Below are 24978 nucleotides of genomic sequence, written 5' to 3' on the forward strand. Positions count from 1 at the left end.
ATGTTGATAAGATGTTCCAAGGCAAGGTGGTGTGGCCCTGTTTTTTGGGGGATGTGATAGAATGTTCCTTGGATCTTTGCTCAGCAGGATCTGATGAGGATGATCCTTCAGCTGGGGGCTTTGCCGGGCAGGGCTTTGCCCAGCAGGGGATGATAAGAAAGTCAGGTGGTTGGACAGGATGTTTCTCGTGGCCCGACGCCCGTGGAATGTTTCTGTTTGACCAGGGTCTGCAAAATGGGGCGGGGCTCACAAAATGGTGCAGTTTGAACTAATAGGCAGCATCAACAGAAACAAAGAAACAACAAACACTGAGTGCCCCGCCTCCTTCACAGCACCCTGTAATTCCATCCGCACAACCAGTAATGCCTACATCACTGTCTTTCCCATTTCAGAGCGGTAAGTAGTGAGGGTTGGTGTCAAAGTTACTTCTGAGATCCAGAATCGCCCTTCCAGTACTCTCTTTCTGGCTGCAAGACATATAAACCGAATTACAGTTTTCAAAGATAGAAGTTTTAGCTTTTCCCTCCCTTGACACATGGGATAGCCTGAGGAGAGAGGATGGACTTTGCAGTCACACAGATGTGCACTTACACATCTGTAAATTCCATTCTCTGCTAACTCACTTTGGGCAAATGACCCCACAGGACCTCAATTCCCCACTAGCAAATACATAGATAATAATAAAAAGCGACTAAATGATCACTAAGTGACTGGCACCTGCTCTGTGCTGGTTGTCCAGGTACAGTTGGGTGGGTTACGCACTGTCCAATCTGCACATTTCTATAGCAGATGCCTGAAGACCAGTTATCTTTTGCCCCCTGGGCTTTGGAGAGGAATTAGGGAATGCGAGAATACTTTGATATTTTTCAGATCACGAAAAGTGTTTCACTTTAAAAAGTAAGCAAGCAAACACCAGTACTCCCTGTTCCAGAAAGTCGCAGGCACAGAAGAGGGGAGGGGTTGGAGGCAGGTTCCGCAGCAGAGGCTGTGCCTGGTTGCTCAGCAGTGAGGGAAGCTAGGGAGGGCTTAGAATGTTTGTGGTTTCCACGGCGACAGCCCAGCCCAGGCAGCTGAAGGGAAGTCATGGCGGAGGAGCTAGAGCCTGAATGTAAGTGGCCTGGAGCAGCTCTTGCTGGCTTGTGAGATTTGCTTGATGTTCAACTGTGGAGGGATGAGCTTCTGAAGCGATTTTGGTGCCTCAGCCTCCGAGTAGCTGCGATTACAGGCACCGCCACCATGCCTAATTTTTGTATTTTTAGTAGAGACAAGGTTTCGCCAGGTTGGCCAGGCTGGTCTCGAACTCCTGATTTCAAGTGATCCACCTGCCTCGGCCTCCCAAAGTGCTGGGATTACAGGTGTGAGTCACCGCACCCAGCCTGATTTGTAATAATTTTGACATTAAAGACCTATTGTCCTATTCCGGGGTCGGTGGCGGGCGGGGGGAAGGATACATTCCCAAACAAACAAACAAATAGAAAACCTCTGTTTAAAAATGTTTAATACTACATTTTGGTAATATGTATTAATCCAAATGTAGTCTAAAGACCTATCACTACATGTTCCTATTCAATACACATTCAAAAGTTGGTTTGGTTTTACTGACAGCAAATTTGTTTTCAGATCATTTGTAAAAGAGTCATATTTTCCAGTAAATTCTTAAAACTTTCATTTATTGTTTGTTTTCTCTCTTAGGCAGAGATGGCAGGATACACACACACACATAATGTTTTCAGATAGGAAAATAAAATATTTATTGCCACGATGGGGATTCATGGCATATCTTACAAGAACATGGTGGACAGAAGTGGAAACTTCTGTCTGGAGCAGGTCTTATTACAATCAAAAGAAAAAGCATTTGAAGTGGGAAAATGATTGTGTCGATTGACTTGCTGGTGGCTTCAAATCCTTCTTGGAAGTAAAATAAACAAAGGATAACACAACAGCAACGAAGTTGCCTCCTTCTTCCATCTTCCACAGAGCTGGTACAAGGTGCCTTTTAGAGCTTTAAGTGTTCATGCCTTTGATGAACTGCAATGATCGCTGTCTTGGAGAATTTGTTCTGTTAATCATTTAAGTGGTTGCTCTGAAGGACTAAGCTGATCAACAGGGGTGATTCTCTAGCAGCCCTCTGCTGAAAGTATTGGCTCCAGCATTCAGCCGCCTCGATGGACTCGGGGAAGGATGGTTTGCTTCGCAATGGACGGAGGAAATTTCTCTGAGGAGGGTATGGATGGGCCTGCTGCCCTTTGGCCATCACAGTACACAGCATCCCAGAAAGAAATTCTTCTTCTTAGGTTAGAAAATAGCAAATAAAGGAGGCAAATCTGGGCTCCTCCTGTTCTATCTGTAGTGTTCAGTAATATGTTGCCTACACTCTAGACCTGCAGCCAAAATGGGTAGAATTTACGGAGTATCTCTTCTAGGCCATGCACCTCTTTGCCAAAAGTGATTCCATCTGCATGTCAATCAACCATTTTGTTTGAGATGATGATTCTGATGTTGCAGAGGAGGCAACTGCGGGTCAACAGCCCCAGGGGTTGGCTCTGTGGGGATGGTGCAGGAAGGGGTGAGGGAGCCACTGGTCACTGAGGGGTTTAGTCAGGGACTCCTGAGACGTTTTAGCATTAACTGAGGGTTTTAGCCCAAACCCTGTCTGTGCTCCCCTGCATGTGAAATACATTAAAGAGGACATCTTTAAGCATTGTCATTAAGAATTATAATTAAGATTGTACACTTTTCTTTCAGAGCCTTTGCTAATATTGTGAGAAATACTCTGCCAAATTAAGATATTCTGTCTTTTTCTTGTTGGCTTTGAGGGCCCGGAGCTCTGGGGCTGGCTTGTACAGCCTGGGGGTCTGCCGGCCTCTCATCTGCACCAACATACTAGATCGGGCATGGGTGTCTTTGACTTTTAAGGGCCGGGTCATGTACTCTGTTCGTCTGTTTCTCTGTAGACCCTCTTTTGGGCAGGGGCTACGCCTCTCAGCCGGTGCACCAGCTGACTTACTGTGGAACTAAGAGCGATCCCTAAGAGTCTCGTTTTCTTTTCTGACCAGTGTACCTGAAGTGGCAGCACTGCCAGACGCCAGGCGTGAAGACCCTGTGTAATCTGAAGAAACTTCTGAATCGGCTTCAGAAAGACCACCGGGAGGACGTCTACCTCTACATCTCTGGACACCTGAACCCCAACAAGCTCTACCGGCCTCCTGAGACAGTCTTACAGCACTGGCCCAATGCCCACCGGCCCAAGGGGGAGCGTTCCTCTGAGGTGGGAGAGCTGCCCACAGGGAAGGTGCTGAGGATGAAGGAGGCCCTGGCCCACTTCACCATCCATACGGCGCTGGTCCCCAGTGAGGCCCAGGACACCCCGCTGTTCAGGTACTTGAACCCCCAGGCCTCTCTTTCCCACACTTTAGAGGAGGATCTCTTTCCAGTGGAGGTTCTCCGAGAGGGGAAGGAAGAAAAGAAAGGAGGCCCTCCTGGACGGAGCCCTCCTGGATGGCGCAGGAGGGAAGAACTCCAGCTGCCCGACGTGAAGGTGCTGCGGTACCAAGAAGCCGGGCCCAGAGGCGCCAGGGACCGGCACCACTATGTCAGCTCCTACCTGGCGGGGGCCACCAACGCAGACAGGTACAGGATGTTCCTGCGTTTCCAGAAAGAAGTGCTCGCCAAGCAAGATCTCCTGAAGAATGACTTCACTGGGAGCAAGGTGGCCGTGGGCCACGAAAAAAAGCTACAGCAGGTGAGGAGGGCGGCCCTGCGGTGCTCTCAGGGCAGTGCTCTGGGGGCAAAGCTCTCGGGGCAGCGTTCTCAGTGCAGACCTTGCGGTGCAGCGCTCTTGATGCAGTGTTCTCCGTGCGGTGCTCTCGGGTCAGTGCACTTGGTGCAGTGCTCTGGGTGCGGTGCTCTCCACGCAGTGCTCTCGGGTCAGTGCTCTTGGTGCAGCGCTCTGGGTGCAGTGCTCTGGGTCAGAGACAGCCACGACTGTGAATTGAGGTTCGTCCTCTGAGGCCTCCTTGATACGTCCAGGCAGAATGCAGTACTGTACCCGGTGCGGAGAGCACTAGCAATTTCAGTGGGGACAGTTTGGGTGAAATGAAGGAGGGCGCCTTCCGGGAACTGGTCAGCTGGGGGAGGCCCATCACAGACGCATTGGAGGCCATGTGGCTGCAGCAGTAAATCAGATGTTTGTAGGTCAGCAGAGGGTCTGAGAGAGGAGGGCTTGCCTGCCTGACGGTGGAAGAACGGTGAGGGCAGAGAGAGAGCTGATGGGCACTGTCATGCCCTGAGGTATGCCCAGGCAGCACGTGTGTACAGAAAGTGCCGGTGTGAGGGGAAGATCTACGGTGGGCTGCCGACTCAGAGGAGAACAGCTGACTGGAGACATCATCTCCAAATGGGGACCATGCACGAAAGAGAAGAAAATAGCAGGCGCCCAGGAAGCAGCCAGGCCTTGTGGTTGGAAGAGAGAAAGGGTCCTGGGGGACTGTGGAGGCGGAGAGTGAATCCTTGAGTACGGGGAGCAAGGGAGTCAATAAATAAGAAAATATTTTTTTAAAAATCCAGAATCTTGGGTGAACAGGGAGACAAAGAAGCCCAGCAAATGGTGGGAGGGATCAGGACCCCCGGGACCAGCCCCCTGTGCCGCCCCGCCCACTCACCAGGGTGTCCTCCCTGACTCCTGAGAAATTCGGTTCTGGAAGAAAAATGGAGCCACGCTGAAATGGGCTGACTCTGTTTTTCCTCCAGGAGCTCCAGAAAATTTGCACCTGCAGCCGTCAACAGTTCCACAGACTGCACGTCTTTGGAAAAGTCTTTGAAGATATTTGTAACAGTTCTTTGATATTTGGTGATCTCTTGAAAAAAGTTAAGGTAAGAAACATCCATCTTCAGCATAACAGTTGAGAAGCTTGCATGAGGTTCTGTGTCCATGAATGATCTCAAGCCTCACTGAAATTCTGCCAGGTATCACAGGCCCCTTTCTACAGACAGGGACCATCACTCACAGAGACTGGAGATAATCTGCCTGCAGGGAGGTAAATTATAAAGGGGCCATGTGGAATCAACACCCAGTCAGCTCATTCCTTAAGCCCATGTTTTCCCACTAAAGCTTCCTAATTATACATAACCTTTTATAAATTGTACATAACTTAATTATTATAATTCAAATAAATGAATAATTAATTTAACATTACATGTGTAATTTTACATGAATCCTTATGGAATTATAGATTTGTTGTAATTTCATGATGAAAGTGATTTTTGGGTGCTGTGACTTATGCCTGTAATGCCAGCACTTTGAGAGGCTGATGCAGGCAGATCACTTGAGGTCAGGAGTTCAAGACTAGCCTGGCCAACATGGTGAAACCCCATCTCTACTAAAAACACAAAAATTAGCTGGGCATGGTGGCACGTGCCTGTAATCCCAGCTTCTCAGAGGCTGAGGTAGGAGAATCGCTTGAACTCGGAGGCAGAGGTTGCAAAAAAAAATGAGACAATGTCCTTCATATGGAACCTAAGTTGAGATTATGTTGCTTAAAGACCATGCAATTCTTTAATTTCCCTAATGACAAGGACTGCCTAACAATGGAGACCTGATGGCCTGTTTTCCGGCGATGCCTCATCACTGGGAAGCTCATCCTGGCAGGCCAGTAGGACCTGAATCCACAGAGCTTCTGCATGGCAGGAGACAATTTGTTGTATTTGTGTCAAGGTGTTTTGTGACATTCTGAAGTGATCAATATTTGATATTTTATCCCATGGCATTTTATGATATTCTGAGGTAATCAATACTTAATGCTCAAATATGCTTCAAAGATGGTGTGATTTTATCCATGTGAGCACGTATACCATTTAATGCATTGTAGGAACATTTTATGTTTTTCTGAAATGATCTAAATGAACATTCTTGACTTCCATGTTATTTATACACATGAAACACCTGTACTGTGACCTCCTCATGCATGGCCAGTGGACTTTGTGTTTGTTTCTGTACAGGATGAATATGAACTCTACATGGCGACGCTCCTGGAGTCCCAGCCCACAACACAGTACGAGGTGATGATCGATCGCGAAGAGTCTGAATAGAGCCTGCTTATTCCTAGCTTCGTATTTCACGAGCAGTGGAAACCTTTCTGAATCCAAGAAGCCCCATGTGTGCCCCATAATTTAGAATAGTGATATTTTTTATTATAGATAAGCTTTATACTGCCTTAATAACATTATTGATAAAGAAATTTCCTTTAGATTGGCATAGCATTATTTATACTCCCAAACAAGCAACATAACTATGTATAAATTGGGAATATAAATGGTTCTCTGCCAGTAGTTTCCAAAAACCATTGTCGAGTCATTATCCTGGCGAAAACCCTGAGAATGTGTTGTGATGGCTAGTGTGCTGTAAGCTGACTCAAACCCCATGATCTCTTTGTTTAACAGGGGACGGTGTGCCAGGTGTTCCCTCTAAGGTTGGGTTAAACACATGGTTAGTCAAATAAGAAAATATATTGCCGGAATAACTTAATCACTTATAAAACCTAAGAACATCTAACACTGTAGCTAAGATAACTTTGGTATTTTGAATTCAATACACTTTAAAGATTAATTTTATTTCATAAATTAGGAGAGATAGTTGCTTCTTTTGTATATGAGCAAACAATCACAGCATTACAAGGAGGTCAGTTCTAGTTTGCTTCTTCATTTAAAGTAAGATGTGAGTACCATTTTCTTTGTGCTGAGCCTTTTCATAACGCGGAAGCAGCCTTTGTCTTTACAAGAATGAGCAAAGGCTCCAGTGGGGAATCTACCTTGTTCCTTACGTTTTGAGATTGATTCAAAAAGTGGCGTACGTCCCTATCTCGGTCAAACGTGAGCATGAAGAAATTCCCAGGCCAGCAGGGCCCTGGATGCCTCTTTCTGTGTCTGTAACCCTGACAGCACTTCCCCTAAGAGGCAGAGATCTCTGTTGCTCCTCATTTGAGCACAGCACTGCTTTACATCTGCGGATGGCAAGCGCATTCACATGACTTCTCATTCATGTAGAAGAAACGATTGCGGTGCCACTGACAATGTGCCTCCAGGGCTTTATCCAGCATGTCCTCCCCCCCACACAGGCTAACAGGGAAATTCCCTACCATCTTTCCATTTCTTAGAAAAATAAACTCTGAACATACTGAAAAAGGTATTTTAACGGAAACTTCACTGATTGGCCATTAAACAGTGAAGTCCTCCCTCCCTTAAATCCTCCCAATTTACCTGTTTTCACTAGAATGTATATGTTAACCCAGGGCACCTTGAAAACGCACTAATGACAAATAAAAAAGGGAGTCCTCCCGCCCTCCCTGTGTGCTTGTTTCACCTCATGTGCCTGGTCCTGCCTAGGCTCTTCTGGCTCAACTCAAGGCGCTGGGGCAGAAGCCAGTGAAGACGGCAGACGTGGATCTCGCCAAGGAAGAGCTGAGGATGCTTGTGAGAGCCACAAAAGCAGCCCTGGAGCAGAACGATAGGTGAGGCATGAGTGACTGACCTGATCTATGTTTAGATTCTCCTATAACAAGATCTGAAACCGATGTGACAAGCCTACAGTTACACTGATTTCTGCTTTGCTGAAAACATGCTACTTTTGCTAATATCATGCCTGTCATCTGGCCACTCCTACAGGCCATCACCTATGTGACTAAGACATTCTGCTAAGTATGGTGTGTCCATCGGGGGAGTTTGGGCAGGTTTCTGAAAGAATCTCCTGTCTTTTTTGGTGGTCCCCTGAAGACTGACTGATAGGCAAGAGGGCTGCAGATCTAAGACACCTTATATGGATGGCCTTATTGTTTTTTAACTTACAAAACTCTTCTAATATAACCTCTCTGTGTTATTTTCCAGAGTCAAATCACAGTTGGATAGGGCATACTGTTTGTATGATTTGAAAAAGATTAAAGGAAACCCGCAACATCCAAAATATCTTCAAGAGCACAAAACAAGAAACAAAACCAAAAAACAAAATTTGCCTTCTAATGTAACTAGAAGACAGAGAACCGTTGTATTTGTTGCTCCAATTTTTTTCTTTTTTTTAATGGAGCCTTGCTCTGTCGCCCAGGCTGGTGTGCAGTGGGGTGATTTCAGTTCATTGCAACTTCCATCTCCGGGGTTCAAGCCTCCCAAGTAGCTGGGATTAAAGGTGTGTACCACCACACCTGGCTAATTTTTGTATTTTTAGTTGAGACAGGGTTTCACCATGTTGGCCAGTCTGGTCTTGAACTCCTGACCTCAAGTAATCTACCTATCTTGGCCTCCCAAAGTGCTGGGATTACAGGCATGAGCTATCACACCTGGCCTCCAATTTGGTCTTGAGGTCTCTCTCACAAGGGTGGCTATGAACTCTAGCCCTCCCCTGATGGAGCTTCGGGGGCTGGTGGAGGATGTTCTCAGGGTACTCTTCATGGGATGTGTCTTCATCCTAGCCTTCAGGCTTAATGCCCAAGTGTCTGACCTGTGACCAGATATTCCTCTCACAAGAAACTCAACTACACTGGCAGAAGCCCTCGTGGCCATTGTCTGGTGTGTATCCAGGTTATTCCTATCAAGATAACCAGTCTTTAGGAGAGCCCTGGCTAGTAAAAGGTGATGTTCAAGTGTGTCCATCAGGTGAGGCACAGAGAAGGCCACAGAACAAAGCACATTAAATAACAGATTTGTTACTTACAGATTCCAGAGAAAAGAGGGCAGCATGCTTCTCAGGGGTGGTAGGAAGTGGGGAGCTGCCTGAAACACACTCGCTCCATCAGCAGGTAGGGGAGCAAGAGAGAGAGTGAGGACCGATGGACCAAGGCTTTTGTTCGGGTCTAGAGTGTGACCCTAGCAGGTTTTCCCCGGGGAATTCTGATCAGTGGGTTTAGGGCAAGAAGGTATGAGGTCTGTGGGGTCACACACACTATGATGGAGAGTGGTTTCTGGGTCACTGCAGCATATTCTCATGGCCTATGCAGGGCGTGGGGGTCAGTGGGTTGAGGAAAGTAGGTTGTATTTAGCTGTCTCATAGTGGGTGATCACTGGGAGGTGGTTGTTTAAGGCAGATATCTGGACTGACCATTTTGAGGCCCTGGGAGGAGGAGAAGCACAAAAAACTGTGTCAAGCAATGGTGACTGAGCCCTGCTTCTGGAGTGAGAAAATCAAACTTCTGTTCAAAGTGAACGCCAAGGCCAAAAAAAAAAAAAAAAAAAAAACTGATTTCATTGCAAATGCATCCAAAGTTTAAACATGACTGAAAATAGAAAAGAAAACATTCAGTGGCAGTGAACCAGTTTCCGTGTTCCTGCTGCAAAGCTTTGTTTGTGAGAGCAAGTGAGGTTTTGGGAAAAGCTCATGGAAGAGAGAACAGTGGAGCTAGAAGGAGGTCTAAAATTGTTCTAAAACCACTTCCAGGGGCAGAATCCATGTAAGTGAGAAAGCCACACAGCTGGACTGCTGGGCTGATGGCAGCACTGACTATGATGGCAGGGGTGTGGTGGGGTGGGGTGGGGTTACTTGGAAGAGGGTAGAAGTGAGAATACAACTTTGAAATGGTAATAATACATGTGAGAAGGGAGTTAAAGGAAAGGGAGCAGCATCCTTTAGAAATGTCCAATGAAGGCAAAAGGGAGCAAGAGAGGAAAATGTAAAAACCCATAAAAAGAGGAAAATCAAGGTGCACACAACCCTTCCACATACTGTCCTTTTTCCCTCTAAACAAGCAAGGTATCCAGGACTATCAAAGGAAATCAAAACAAAAGAAAACAAAAAAAAGTGAAATCAATAATAAAATAGCATAATTTGCTACTCTGATGGAAAAGTATCCATCTGAATTAGCAATCTCACATACTACTCCAAATCACTAGCCCAGCCTGCAAAAATGCAGAGGTGTAAACAATCTTTGTCTATACAAACTACTATGAGAAAAGAACAGAAAATGAGAATCCAAATGATTTACCTGATGAAAGTCCTTGCCTTACCAAGGAATAATAATAATAAAGTTGAACAAGAAGAAAACTGTAGCACAGCACTCCAAGCTAAATTAGATGTTCCCAAAAGAGCATTTCAGCATATGAAAACAATCTTGAGTCATAAATTGAAAAACTAAGGAGAGAAATCAACAACAATAAAGAAGAAATAAAACAAGATAAAAACTGAGGGAAAAATAGTTCAAAAAGTCAGAATTATATCACAGGTCAAGACTAAATTCTGAAATACCCAAGGAAGAGTAGTTTTGAATGAAAATATAATAAGGGGCATTGGGAAAAAGTGGAAAAATATTTAAAAGAGTGTAAATGAGATACAGAAATAAAAAGAGTCAGAAAAAGTAGATGAAATAGACATAAGCAAAGACCGTCCAATTCACATATAAATAAAGTCCCTGAAGAAGAAAAACAAAGCAATAGAACACAAACCTAAGTGATAGTTAAAACTATAATATGTAAAAATTTTCTGGAAATGAAACTTTCTTACTATACATAGTGAAAAGACTTTCATCATTATTATTAATCCATGGAATCCCCAGTTTCTTATTTTTTTTTTCTTTGCGACAGGGTCTTGCTCTGTTGCCCAGGCTGAAGTGTAGTGGCATGATCATGGTTCACTGCAGCTCCAACCTCTCAGGCTCAAAGGATCCTCCTACTTCAGCCTCCCAAGTAACTGGGACCACAGGCACCACACCTGACTAATTTTTGTATTTTTTTTTTTAAGTAGAGATGGAGTTTCACCATGTTGCCCAAGCTGGTCTCCAATTCCTAGGCTCAAGTGATCCACCTGCTTTGGCCCTTCAAAGTACTGGGATTACAGGCATGAGTCACCATGCCTGGCTCCGGTTTCTTAAAATTGAGGGTCATAAGAACCACCCTATTTCTCTCTTAATCTGTGATGAAATGAACTAATATGTGTAAAAATCTTAAACTCTTAGGCCCTTAGTAGACATTTGACATTAAATTATTTGCATGTTGATGTTTTAAATCAAATCACAGTGTTGTCCTCAATATATGTAATATCTGCTAGACTCCTTTTGTTTTCTCTTTGAATCTATAAAACATAAGATAGTTGATGTAGGTTACTCTCAACCAAACAGAGGAAACAAAGAGGTTTTTCCCCTTTTCTTTTTTTTTTTTGAGATGGAGTCTTGCTCTGTCACCCAGGCTGGAGTGCAGTGGCCCGATCTCGGCGCACTGCAACCTCCACCTCCCGGATTCACACCATTCTCCTCCCGGATTCACACCATTCTCCTGCCTCAGCCTCCCAAGTAGCTGGGACTACAGGCCCTCACTACCACACCCAGCTAATTTTTTGTACTTTTAGTGGAGACAGGATTTCACCATGTTAACCAGGATGGTCTCAATCTCCTGACCTCGTGATCTGCCTGCCTTGGCTTCCCAAACTGCTGGGATTACAGGCATGGGCCACCATGCCCAGCCTCTTGTCTTGTATTTTATTTTTAATTCAAACATAGTGAAATTTGTAAATTGTATCTTTTGCACAGAATAAAAATACACAGGAAATATGCAGTGTATTTCAGCATCAGGAAGGTCTTTCCATAGCCCTTGACATGTTGTTTGACTTTGAGTATAAAATGCTACTTTTTTTTTTGTTTTTTAGTTTTTTAAATTTTATTTTGCGTTCTTCCTTCTTAGCAATTCCATTAACAAAAAGTATCAATAAACTCTTTAGGAAATCATTTATTTTAAATTAACTAACTCTTTAAAGGCTTATGCAATCTTGGTAAGAAATTATTATTTTGTTTGTTTAACTTGACTGATTTAGGCTGTCATTTAATAAATATCTTCAGAGTATCTGTTGTGTTAGAAAGTAAGCAGGTCTATTTTAATTTCTCAACTATAAGAGACTTGTGGTGTAACATAGACAAAAGAAAAAAGATATAATGAGGATCTAATATTTCCCTATTGTTTATCCACACATCATAGACTCAGAAGTGAACTGGAGATGGAGCTGGCATTGCTGCAGTCTGCGAAGGAACGATCAGGCAGGTATCTGTGTGATGTCCTCTTGATGGGTGCTTTGCTGTGACCTTCATTATTTCAGCTGCTGCAGCCTTGGCTGCCTGTCTGTCAACACGGGAGATGCTGATGCTCCTTCTGAGTTTTGCTGTGAGAATTCAACGTGTTCACCCACATCACCCAAGATCATAGGGCCTGGCACGTGGTGGTCACTGCCTATTTGTTCTTCATCTTTTTATTATTACTTGTGAGGAAGAATATGCGTTTCATGGGAAATTAATTACATTTTATGAATATTTTATGAAATAGATATTAACATTTTATGAAATAGATAATAACATTATTTTGAATGTATACAATTAAGAACGCAATTAAATGATAAAAATAAGTTTAAGTATCTTGCTCATTAACCTTGACTGTTTTCCAACTGTTAAATGAAATGCCATTTTCCCCCTGAGTTTGTTAAACACTCACTCATACTCTGTTTTTAGATATTCTTTCTCATCGTCTGGTAGGATATGCTCACAGGCCTATCCTGTTTTAAGTTCTTAGTAGAGCTGGGCCTCAAAGATCCTTGTCAGAGTGCTTTTACCACCTTTTCCCCCCTTCTGCCTGTTTCCTGTTTTCTACCTATGAGTAGCATGGGTGCTGTTAATCCTGCTGGATGTCTTTGCACAGGTTTCTTGTCACCTAATTTACATCCCCTTGTCCTGCCTCTTCTCTGTCCCAGGTTGACTCTGCTTCTCCTTCCGTCCCTTCTCAGTGCTCAGAGGTCACCTGCTTCGCTCCTTCTTCCACCATGTTGTCTGTTCTTTGTAGGGTTCCTCTCACAGATGTGAAATAAGACCCAGGCTTGGTGTTTTCTGTTTCCTTGCTTTCTCTTAAGACAGGCCCACGATTTAAAAACAAAACAAAAAAACACAAAGGCAGACACTTAAGGGCTTTACTGCTAGCCACTAATAAAAAAAAAAAAGACAAAGATTAATAAAAATAAAATGCAGTGACTAACTTTCTAGAACTCTAGTAATCTTTCTTTATGTGTGATCCTAGCCCACTGTTCCCATCACTCTTTCACTGCGATGAAACAAACCTGGTGCCCCTGGTTCTTCCTGCTTCATTCTTTTCCCAAAGCGTTCTATCGCAGGAGCCTGTTCCTCCAATCGCACACATTTGCTGTGGAATGTCCCCATTTTCATACCTCAGTCTTTCCCTATAGTTATGTCTTGAGGGTAGAAAAGAGGTGAGGACAGAGGTCACTCCCTTGACTTGACACTCCTTTTTGCCTCTTTGAACTCAGCTGATGGTTTTGGGCTGAAACCTTCAGCTTAGGTTAAGGTGGAGAACACATACTTTATTTTGTATTTTCTTTCAGTTTGTGTAGAAGCTTAACTATGACCATTTCTAGCCCCTCAGCTAGCTCATCATGTGTCTACTTAATTCCCCCACATTTCAAAATTTAATGTCAAAGTTTCTCCTTCTTCCATATTTGGCAAAGTAGAATGAGGGCAGTGACTTCCTTCTTGTTTACTATCTACAAGGAAGGATTATTAATATTTCTAACTGTTTTGTTCCCATTGAAAAGTAGTAATTGTTTTTTTCTCAAAAAATGAAGTCTCACCACTCTAATTAGTATATAACTGTGCTGATTGACGACAAATTGGCCTTAGCAGTGGATCACTTGATGTCTCCATTTCCTTTCTGTACTCCTTAAATGTTGATATTCTTTGGAGTCCAGCATCTCTTTGGAAGAGGTTTTTTATTTTTTTAATTCCAAATCTATTTTACCTGCTAAAAACCCATCTTTTTTTGCTTGAGATCTGTATATCCAAGTGCCTATTAGACGTGGCCTCTTGAGTGTCCCATAGGTATTTCAACATGTCCGAGATTAAACTCATCATCTCCTTCTCTAAATGGGCATCTCCCTGGCTATTTCAATCGATGGTATCACCAAACACATGGAGATGAAGGTCATAAAACATGTGCCAGGCAACTTTCAGTCTCCTACCCCTCAACCTCTTCCAACACAGCTTGAAATAAGTGGCCAAGTTGGGATTGAAACCAAGTTCTTTCTTTCCTCCATGCTTCATCGAACTCATTGTTGTCTTTCTAGCTACAACTGAGCTAAAACCTAGGGCTTATTTTTGACATTGCCTTCTTCTCTACATTGCCAGATCTAGTCAATTACTAAGGTCTATTTTCTTTTTCTATTTCCTAAATAGTTTATTTTTTTTTAATTTTTTTCACTTCTCTTCATGTTGGGAGTGCTATTCTGACATGCTTCGGCTCTGTGTCCCCACCCAAATCTCATCTTGAATTGTGGCTCCCATAATTCCTATGTGTTATGGGAGGGACCTGGTGGGAGATAATTGAATCATGGGGACAGTTTCCCCCATACTGTTCTCATGCTAGTGAATAAGTTTCACGAGATCTGATGATTTTATTAGGGGTTTCCCCTTTTGCATCTTCCGCATTCTGTCTTTGGCTGCTGCCATCCATGTAAGACGGAACTTCCTCCTCCTTGCCTTCTGCTGTGATTGTGAGGCTTCCCCAGCCACATGGAACTGTAAGTCCAATTAAACCTCTTTTGTTTGTACATTGCCCAGTCTCCCGTATGTCTTTATCTGTGGCGTGAAACAGACTAATACATATCCTGACCCGATCAACCTGTGTGAATGATTGCCATAGCTTCCCAACAGGTCTCTCTGAGTCTAGTCTTGTGCTGTCTGATCCACTTTCAGGACACAATTTCACTGGAGACAGTGATCATTATCTGATTGTGTCTCTCCCCATATTAAAAGCTCTCAACAGCTTTGACTGATTTCTTAACATAGGTCACAAGTCTTCTCAGAACTGCCCCCCGTTTCCCTCCTAGCATCGTCCCTCAATGTCTAAATTCTGTCTTCTGCTCTCTCCCAAAACCCTTCTGTTTGTCTAACTTCTCTTTATCCTTTGTGTTTCAACCTAATCACACTTCTCTGGCAAAGTCATCCTTGAGCCTTCCTCATGCTGTGTCTGATGTTCTTGCCTTTGTCTTACCGTAATTGCACCTTCTACTCTGCCACCGTCACTCTCTTGTTGTTTCTTGTTGGTCTGCACTGCTTAATCACACACTCTGGAAAAGGCTAATTCACCATTGAACCTTTCTACTTAACCCAGTGTCTGCACAAAAATGTGTTCAACAAATATGTACTGATTAGAGGAATGAATTAAAGGAGGAATACCCTCATTCTTGGGTCAGATTATTTTTATTGACATGCTTCGAGTTTGAATTATATTTTATAGTTATATATACTATAGCATACATAATATTGTTAATAATACATAATGCTATTAATAATGAGATATTAAACACAGTAATATTTTGTTTTTAAAAATATTTCCAGAATCATCTGAGAAACATATAATTGATGAGAACCAACTTACTCTTATTGAGAAGGTTGAAAAGAAGAGGTGTGAAATACTCAGTAAGTGGGATGAGATTCAAGCTCTGGAAAAAGAAATTAAAACAACTTTGGTTCACACTGGAATTTCAGATATCACTGAGAATAGGATTAAAAGCATAGAGGTATGCAACTTATTTATTTAAATATTTACATTATTCTTTTGCCTAAAGACCTCGGCAAACACTTGAAGTAATGTGATTTGGTCATAGGGTAACAAAATCATAAAATTTGGTCCAAATATACTTTTTATTTCAAAATGTTTATAGCAAATAATCATAATAATTAAGAGATCTATCTAAAATAAGAAAAAAGGAAAGCGATAAAAATTCTATTGATTTCTGTTAATAGCCAAAACCTAATTTTTTGAGTAACATGGACATATAGAGTGGAATAATAGCCATTGAAGACTCCAGAATGTGGGAGTGTGGAAGGGGGATGAGGGATGAAATACTACCTACTGGGTACACTGTACTCTATTTGGGTGGTGGTACACTAAAGCCCACCATTACATATATATCCATGTAATACAACTGCACTCATACCCCTAAATCCATAAAAGTTAAAAAATTTAAAAACATAATTTTAAGTTGTGCAGAATATAACTCAATGTAACCTCCAGTTATAGAGTATGTAAGAAATACATGATTTTTTAAATTGTGGTTCTATAGGTAAGCATATTTTTCCAGCACTACTTTTATTCTTTTTAGCAGAATTATAGATCATATAGAAAGGTGTTGGTGGTCCAACCTTTTTTTATGAAAAAATTATCTCTTTCTGTTTTACAATGATATGTTAAGATGTTCTTTTTTCTTTTTTTCTTTCTTTCTTTGTTTTTTTTTTTTTGGAAGGGAGACATGGCTGTGTGCCAACAAAACTTTATTTACAGAAACAGGTGCAGACTGGATTAGTTTGTTGACCCCTGTTTTAGAAGAAATTATTTAAATATGGAGGAAATGCTATGGTTCACTGTTACAAGAATGAAATATTAATGGATGAAATAATTGTAATTGTACTGATTCTAGCCTTATTTTAACAGGTGAAGTTTTTACATTTATTTATTTTTTATTTTTTTCTATTTTAAGTAACAGGGTACATGTGCATATGTACAGATTTGTTACACAGGTAAATGTATGCCATGGTGATTTGCTGCACCTATCATCCCATCACCTAGGGATTAAGCCCAACATGCATTAGCTATTTTTCCTGATGTTTTACCTCCCTTCACCCCCCTGACAGCCCCCAGTATGTGTTGTTCCCCTCCCTGTGTCCATGTGTTCTCATTGTTCAGTTCCCACTTATAAGTGAGAACATGTGGTGTTTGGTTTTCTGTTCCTGCATTAGTTAACTGAGGATAATGGCTTACAGTTCCATCCATGTCCCTGCAAAGGACATGCTCTCATTCCTTTTTATGGCTGCATAGCATTCCATGGTGTATATGTACCACATTTTAAAAATCTAGTTTATCATTGGTGGGCATTTGGGTTCATTCCATGTCTTTGCTATTGTGAATCGTTCTGCAATGAACATATATGTGCATGCATCTTTATAATAGAATGATTTATATTCCTTTGGCTATATACAAAAGGGATTTGGGTTTGCTGGGTCAAATGGTATTTTGAGTTCTAAATCTTTGAGGAATTGCCACACTGTCTTCCACAATCGTTGAATTAATTTACGTTCCAACCAACAGTGTAAAAGCATTCCTGTTTCTCCACAACTTTGCCAGCATCTGTTGTTTCTTGACTTTTTAATAATTGCCATTCTGACTGGGGTGAGATGGTATCTCATTGTGGTTTTGATTTGCATTTCTCTGATGATCAGTGTTGTTGAGCTTTTTTTATATGCTTTTTGGCCACATGTATCAATCTTTTGAGAAGTGTCTGTTCATGTCCTTTGCCCACTTTTTAATGGGGTTGTTTGTTTTTTCTTGTAAATTTAAGTTCCTTCTAGATTGTGAATATTAGACATTTGCCAGATAAATAGATGGCAAAATTTTTCTCCCATTCTGTAGGTTGTCTGTTTGCTCTGATGATAGTTTCTTTTGCTGTGCAGAACTCTTTAGTTTAATTAGATCCCATCATCAATTTTTGCTTTTGTTGCAATTGCTTTTGATGTTTTCATCATGAAATCTTTGCCCATGCCTGTATCCTGAATTGTATTGCTTAGATTTTCTTCTAGGGTTTTATAGTTTTGGGTTTTACATTTAAGTGTTTAACCTATCTTGAGTTATTTTTTGTATAGGTGTAAGGGAGGGGTCCAGTTTCAATTTTCTGCATATGGCTAGCCAGTTCTCCCAGCACCATTTATTAAATAGGGAATCCTTTCCCCATTGCTTGTTTTTGTCAGGTTTGTCAAAGATCAGATGGTTGTAGGTGTGCAGTCTTATTTCTGAGTTCTCTATTCTGTTCCATTGGTCTATATGTCTGTTTTTTGTACCAGTACCATGCTGTTTAGGTCACTGTAGCCTTGTAGTATAGTTTGAAGTCAGGCAGCATGATGCCTCCAGCTTTCCTCTTTTTGCTTAGTGTTGTGTTGGCTATAGGGGATCTTTTTTGTTTCCATATGAAATTTAAAATAGTTTTTTTCTAATAATGTGAAGAATGTCAATGATAGTTTAATGGGAATAGCATTGAATGTATAAACTACTTTAGGAAGTATTGCCATTTTCATGATACTCATTCTTCCTATCCATGAACATGGAGTGTTTTTCCATTTGTTTGTGTCCTTTCTGATTTCCTTGAGTAGTGGTTTGTAGTTCTCCTTAAAGAGGGACTTCACTTCTCTTGTTGGCTATATTCCTAGATATTTTGTTCTCTTTATGGCAATTGTGAATGGGAGTTCATACAAAATTGGGCTCTCTGCTTGTCTGTTGTTGGTTTACAGGAATGCTTGCAATTTTTGCATATTGATTTTGTATCCTGAGACTTTGCTGAAGTTGCTTATCAGCATAAGAAGCATTGGGGCTGAGATGATGGGATTTTCTAGATAGAGAATTTTGTCATCTGCAGAGACAATTCGACTTCCTCTCTTCCTATTTCAATGCCCTTTATTTCTTTGTCTTGCCTGATTGCCCTGGCTAGAACTCCCAATAGCATGTTGAATAGGGGTGGTGAGCGAGGGCATTCTTATCTTGTGTATGCCGGTTTTAAAGGGGAATGCTTCCAGCTTTTGCCCAGTCAGTATGATATTGGATGTGGGTTTGTCATAAATGGCTCTTACTATTTTGAGATGTGTTCATCAATACCTAGTTTTTTGAGAGTTTTAAACATGCAGGGATGTTGAATCTTATAGAAGGCCTTTTCTGTGTCTATTCAGATAATCATGTGGTTTTTGTCTTTAGTTCTATTTATGTGATAAATTTTACTGATTTGTGTATGTTGAACCAGCCTTGCATCCTGGGGGTGAAGCCAACTTGATGGTGATGAATAAGCTTTTAGATGTGCTGCTGGATTCGGTTTGCCAGTATTTTATCAAGGATTTTTGCATTGATGTTCATCAGGGATATTGGCTGAAGTTTTCCATTTTTGTTGTATCTTTTCCAGTTTTGGTATCAGGATGATGCGGGCCTCATAAAATGAGTTAAGGAGGAGTCCCTCCTTTTCAATTATTTGGAAGTGTTTCAGAAGAAATTGTGCCAGTTCCTCTTTGTACCTCTGGTAGAATTCAGCTGTAAATCCATTTGGTCCTGGGCTTTTTTTTTTTTAAATTTGTGAACTATTTATTACTGCTTCAATTTCAGAACTCATTATTGGTCTATTCAGGTATTCAACTTCTTCCTGGTTCAGTCTTGGGAGGGTGCATGTGTCCAGAAATTTATCCATTTAATCTAGATTTTCTAGTTTATTTGCATACAGGTGTTTTAGTATTCTCTGATGGTTGTATTTCTGTGGGGGTCAGTGGTGATATTCCCTTTATCATTTTTTATTTTGTCTATTTGATTCTTCTCTCTTTTCTTCTGTGTTAATCTAGCTAGTGGTCTGTTTATTTTATTAAGTTTTTCAAAACACTATCTCCTAGATTCACTGATTTTTTGAAGGGTTTTTCGTGTCTCTATTTCCTTCGGTTCTGCCCTGATCTTGGTTATTTGTTTTCTGCTTGCTTTGGGGTTTGTTTGCACTTGGTTCTCTAGTTCTTTTAGTTGTGATGTTATGTATTGATTTGAGATCTTTCTGGCTTTCTGATGTGGGCAATTAGTGCTATAAATTTCCCTCTTAACACTGCTTTAGCTGCATCCCAGAGATTCTGGTATGTTGTCTGTTCTTATTAGTTTCAAAGAGCTTCTTGATTTCTGCCTTAATTTTTTAATTTATACAGAAGTCATTCAGGAGCAGGTTGATCAATTTCCATGTAGTTGTGTGGTTTTGAGTGAGTTTCTTAATCTTGAGTTCTAATTTGATTGCATGTGGTCTGGGGGACTGTTTGTTATGACTTCAGTTCTTTTGCATTTGCTGAGGAGTGTTTTACTTCCAAGTATGTGATTGATTTTAGAGTAAGTGCCATGTGATTAAGTATTGACCCTCAATTTCTTCTGGCTTGTAAGGTTTCCACTGAGAGGCATGCTGTTAGTCTGATGGGTTTCCTTTTGTAGGTGACCTGGCGCTTTTCTCTGGCTATCCTTAACATTTTTTTCCTTCATTTCAACCTTGGAGAATCTGATGATTATGTATATTGGGGTTAATCTTCTCATGGAGTATTTGACTGCAGTTCTCTGGATTTCCTATATTTGAATGTTGGCCTGTCTTGCTAGGTTGGGGAAGTTCTCCTGGATGAAATACTGAAATATGTTTTCAAACTTGGTTTTATTCTCCCCCTCTCTTTCAAGTACCCCACTCAGTGGTAGTTTCAGCAATTTTACATAATCCCATAGTTCTCAGAGGTTTTTTAAAATTCCTTTCATTCTTTTTTCTTTAATCTTGTCTGCCTGTCTTTTTTCAGCAAGCTATTCTTCAAGCTCTGAGATTATTTCCTCCACTTGGTCTATTTGGCTATTGATACTAGTGGTTGCATTGTGAAGTTCTTGAGTTGTGTTTTTCGACTCCATCAGGTCATTTATGTTTCTCTCCAAACTGGTTATTCTGGATAACAGCTCCTATAATGTTTTATCATGGTTCTTAGTTTCTTTGCATTGGATTAAAACATACTCCTTTAGCTCAGTGAATTTTGTTATTACCCACCATCTGAAGTCTACTTCTGTCAGTTTATCCATCTCAGCCTCAGCCTAGTTCTATGCCCTTGCTGGAGAGGTGTTGAGATCATTTGGAGGAGAAGAGGCACTCTGGTTTTTGAGTTTTCAGCGATTTTGCATTAATTCTTTCTCATCTTCATGTACTTATCTATCTTTGATCATTGAGGCTGCTGACCTTTGGATGGGGTTTTGGTGAGGTCTCATTTGTTGATGTTGTTATTGTTGCTTTCTGTTTGTTTGCTTTTTTCACAGGCCCCTCTTCCATAGGGTTGCTGCAGTTTGCTGGGGGTCCACTTCAGCCTCTATTCACTTTGGTCCCTCTAGCACCTGGAGGTGTCAGAAATGGAGGCTGCAGAACAGCAAGGATTGCTGCCGACTCCTTCCTCTGGGAGCTTTGTCCCAGAGAGGCTCCAACCTGATTACAACAGACACGCTTTTGTATAAGGTGTCTAGCAACCCCTGTTGGGAGGACTCACCCAGTCAGGAGTGCTTAACGAAGCACTCTGGCTGCTCCTTGGTGGAGCAGGTGCACTGCGCTTGGGGGAATCCCCCTTATCCAGACTGACTAGACTCTTCAGAGCCAGCAGACATTCTGTCCATAACCCCTGCTTGGGACCCAAGACCCTGATGATGTGGGCTCACGAAGGGATCTTCTGATCTGCAAGTTGCACAGACCTGTGGAAAAAGCATGGTTCCCCGGGCAGGGTAACACCATCACTCACCACCTCCCTTGTCTGGGAGTGGAAGGTCCCCTTGCGGCTCCCAGGTGGGCCACCTCTTCACCCTGCTTTTTCTTGCTCTCTGTGGGTCGTGCCAACCACCTAGTCAGTCCCAATGAGAGAACCTGGATACTTCAGCTAAAGGGGTAGGATTCACTTGCCATTTTCATTCCTCTCCGTGGGAGCTGCTGACAGCAGCTGCTTCTAGTCAGCATCTTGGCCCCTCCCTGCAGATTTTCTTCTGTGTTTTTTGTTTAGGGTTTGCTCCCCTTTATTTCTTTCAGAAAACAAATGTTCTCAGAACAAGCATCAATTTATAATTGCATTTTTAAACAGTAATGGGTTCTAAATTTAAATATTGAAGCATGATATGTCAGAATCATGTAGACTATTCTTTCATAATTAAAACCTCTTTAGATAAATCAAATATAAGAAATAGAAAACTCCCTATGAAGATTCCATATCACGAATTTATATTACTTTAATTACTTCTTATTTATATTTGGCTGCTTAATTCAAATACTGGAAAATACAATAGAGTTGCTATTGTTATTCTGTCATGTAATTGGTATCTGGTTCTAGATTTGAAATAGACCATTTCCAACCAGGCAAAAAAAAAAAAAAAAAAAAAAGAGCTGAATATATTGAGGATTTACAATGTATCAGACACTTTTATGAACATTAAAAAATATAGTTTCATTTAATTTGCAGCAACCCTAACAGGTGGCTGCTATTATTAATCCTCTTTTTGAAGTACAGAAATGAGGCACAAATATGCTAAGTAACTTGATTGAGGTCACAGTTAGCAAGAAGTAGACTTAGCATTAAAACTCAGCCTTCGTTCTTAATGATACCCCATTCAGCCTAGCTGTTACACTTGCTAATTCTTTTCAACATATCTAATACCTGAAAGAGCAAGTCTTTATACCCTCTGCCCATCATTATTTTGTTCACAATTATCCTGAATATTCTCATTAACACTATTGTCTAATTTTTGAAGTTCTGATAATAATACTTTTGGTATTTTGATTGTGCTTACAATGAATTTATAAATGCATTTGGATATTTGTGTTGACAGTGACAGCTTCACAATATGAATACTCTTATTTGGGATTATTTTATACTTATTTAATTTATTTTTATAACAGTGCAAGATAATTATGTTATGTTTGTTCTTATGAGTTTATGGCAGGTATTACTATTATAACTGATAATTTAAAAAATTCTTCTTACAGTTTATAATCAGTTATTGCTGATATGTGTGTGATTTATTGATATTTATATTTTTATATTTTTCCAGCCCCCTTAACAAATTCTATCATTAGTTCTGAAAAGTGAAGAACTCTTCACTTCTGGAATTTCTCTAAAATTTTCTGATATTTTGAAACACCAATTTCCTCCTCTCCTAGTTTGTTACCCTGAGGACCAAGATCTTTCCTTCTCATTAATTGTCCTTCATTTTATGCTTTGTTTCTTAATCTGTTTTTAAGTAGTGTGCTATTGAGTACTCTTGAAATTATATCATTCACATAATCTTGTTAAATAGAGAAAAATAGTTAACAAATATTTTTAACCAAGTATATTGCTTTTAAAACAACCTGTCTTCCAGCATGAAGCCATACAATTGGAAACAGAAAATATGATTTTAAAGAAGAAAATAAAAGTAAGTTTTTTTGTGTGAATCAATGTTTATCATAAAAATATTTCCTTTAGTGCCTGCTTGTCCTGTGTAATAAGCATGACCAACTGATTGTAATTCTTTGTAGGTTACTGAAAACCATGTGAAGCAGATCATAGGAAAGATCAGTGAAGAGGGGCAGGAGTAAGTATTGACATCATGATAAAACAGCTAGAGCAGTATCATGCTGTTCTCACGATCAGTTATTCAAAACTAGATTAGACTAGACAGACCTTTGAAGGGTTTACACTCATGAATGCTTACATTAAATACACATGTTACATCCTTTTCTGTGCTTTGGAATCCTCAGTCTAAGATTTAGACCTCAATCTGTATACTTTATTTAGTCATATATAAATGAATGTATTGGATAAAGCTGGAGGTGAGGGCGAATTCACCTGGGCAGGAATCAGGAACGTGGGAAGGCATGGCTTTATTTTCTCCAATCATATGGCTTTTAGTGATGTTAAATCTTTGAAAACCCCTATGCGAATATTGCTCTGAAAATTCTAGTTTAAAAAGTAAGTGGCTGATTTATATCATTTGTTTATAACTAAATGTATAATATTGATATAAATTTACTATTATTTACATTATAAGCTTATACTTCACACAGTTACTTTTCTTTGAGTTGGTACTAGTTTGAATCTCAGAATTTGGTATTATTAAGAGCAATGGAAAACCATATGATGATTTAAATAGGGAAATTATGTCATCGAGCCCAAGCTACCTACACCTAAAAGTCTTTTTCCACTGTGGAACTGGGGCTCCTCACCTTTCTTTCCCGCTTTCCTTTGAGTGTGGCTGCCGCCTCTTCAGAGTCTCAATATGGCTGTCTTCAGGCATTAATTGGGTCTGCTTTCCATGGATTAAGAAAGGGAAAGGTGAATGACAGATGGCAAAGAGCTTCTCATTTTGAGGCTTTCCATTTTATTCAGGAAGGACAGTTCTTTACAGATGCTTTCACCCACATCTCATTGGCCAGCACCATGGGCCAAGGCCAGTCTCTGCTGTAAGAGAGGCCAGAACATAGGGCACCCCACTCTCCAGCTTATGGGGCAGAAAAAGCCATGGAAGAAAGGGTTTGGATAGAGTGCTAAGTGAGCCATACAGATGGATCTAGGTTTTGTGGTTCCTTATATCATGTTGGGTGTTCTTAAAAAGAGGGAATAGAGTTACAAATACAAAACCGGGGAAGCACGTCCCATGGCCTTGCAATGAGAGTGAATGGACTAAAGCGTATCATTATGTTCATGGTACACCTACTTCCCATGCCACACTATATGCAACAGGGGAAAACATCTATTTAGAGAATCTGTTACATTCAAGGCCAAAACTCCCTCAAAATATCTGTTTTAAAAAAGTAAATTATTACAAAGTCTCATCTTGTCTATTTTTGTGTAAGTGTGTCTAGAATAGATGCTTACTTTGAAATTTTCTTTCATGCTTAATGTATTTTCGCCTAACCTATGGTATTCATTTCTTATGTATTTTAAGGGGCCTTTGGAAATTTATTAAGGAATTTGTAAAATCAGAGGACACAGAAGATAACGCTCAAGCAACTGAACAAATGGCCAATGAAAATTCTTTACTTCCATGTATGTAGCATGGATATTTGCAGATGTATATACATTCATAAAGATACATTTCGTTTCATCAGCTTTAATCTCTGATAAAATTAATGTGGTATAGGTATCTTACTCAGGATACTGAAATACACACATGCATACACATGATTAGTTTCCACTGTTGCATACATATTTACAGCAATACTGGTTCTTAATGTATGTTTTACTTTCATTTAATAATGTTCTACTGTGGAAAATACTTTTGATTATTTGCTAAGAATGAGGAATTCAGCACTGCTTGAATACAGCTCAAATTTGTTTATTTGCCAACTCAAGTTTATATGTATGCATTTAATAAAATTTGATAGTGATTTAATTAATATCCCTTTAATTAAATAATCTTTACTGATTG

General features: G+C 40.7%; 1 protein-coding gene across 1 annotated transcript; it reads left to right on the forward strand.

Annotated features, from left to right (window-relative positions):
• Positions 1-1083: 1083 nt before the first annotated feature.
• Positions 1084-24549, forward strand: C4H6orf118 (chromosome 4 C6orf118 homolog). The gene is given in 9 exon segments (XM_078001027.1): positions 1084-1108; positions 3057-3742; positions 4750-4872; positions 5998-6057; positions 7381-7505; positions 11941-11999; positions 15357-15538; positions 22930-22983; positions 24496-24549. Coding segments are annotated over 9 exon segments (1368 nt in total).
• The last annotated feature ends 429 nt before the right edge of the window (positions 24550-24978 follow it).

Source organism: Macaca mulatta, chromosome 4, assembly GCF_049350105.2.
Source record: "Macaca mulatta isolate MMU2019108-1 chromosome 4, T2T-MMU8v2.0, whole genome shotgun sequence".
Classification (NCBI taxonomy): Eukaryota; Metazoa; Chordata; class Mammalia; order Primates; family Cercopithecidae; genus Macaca; species Macaca mulatta.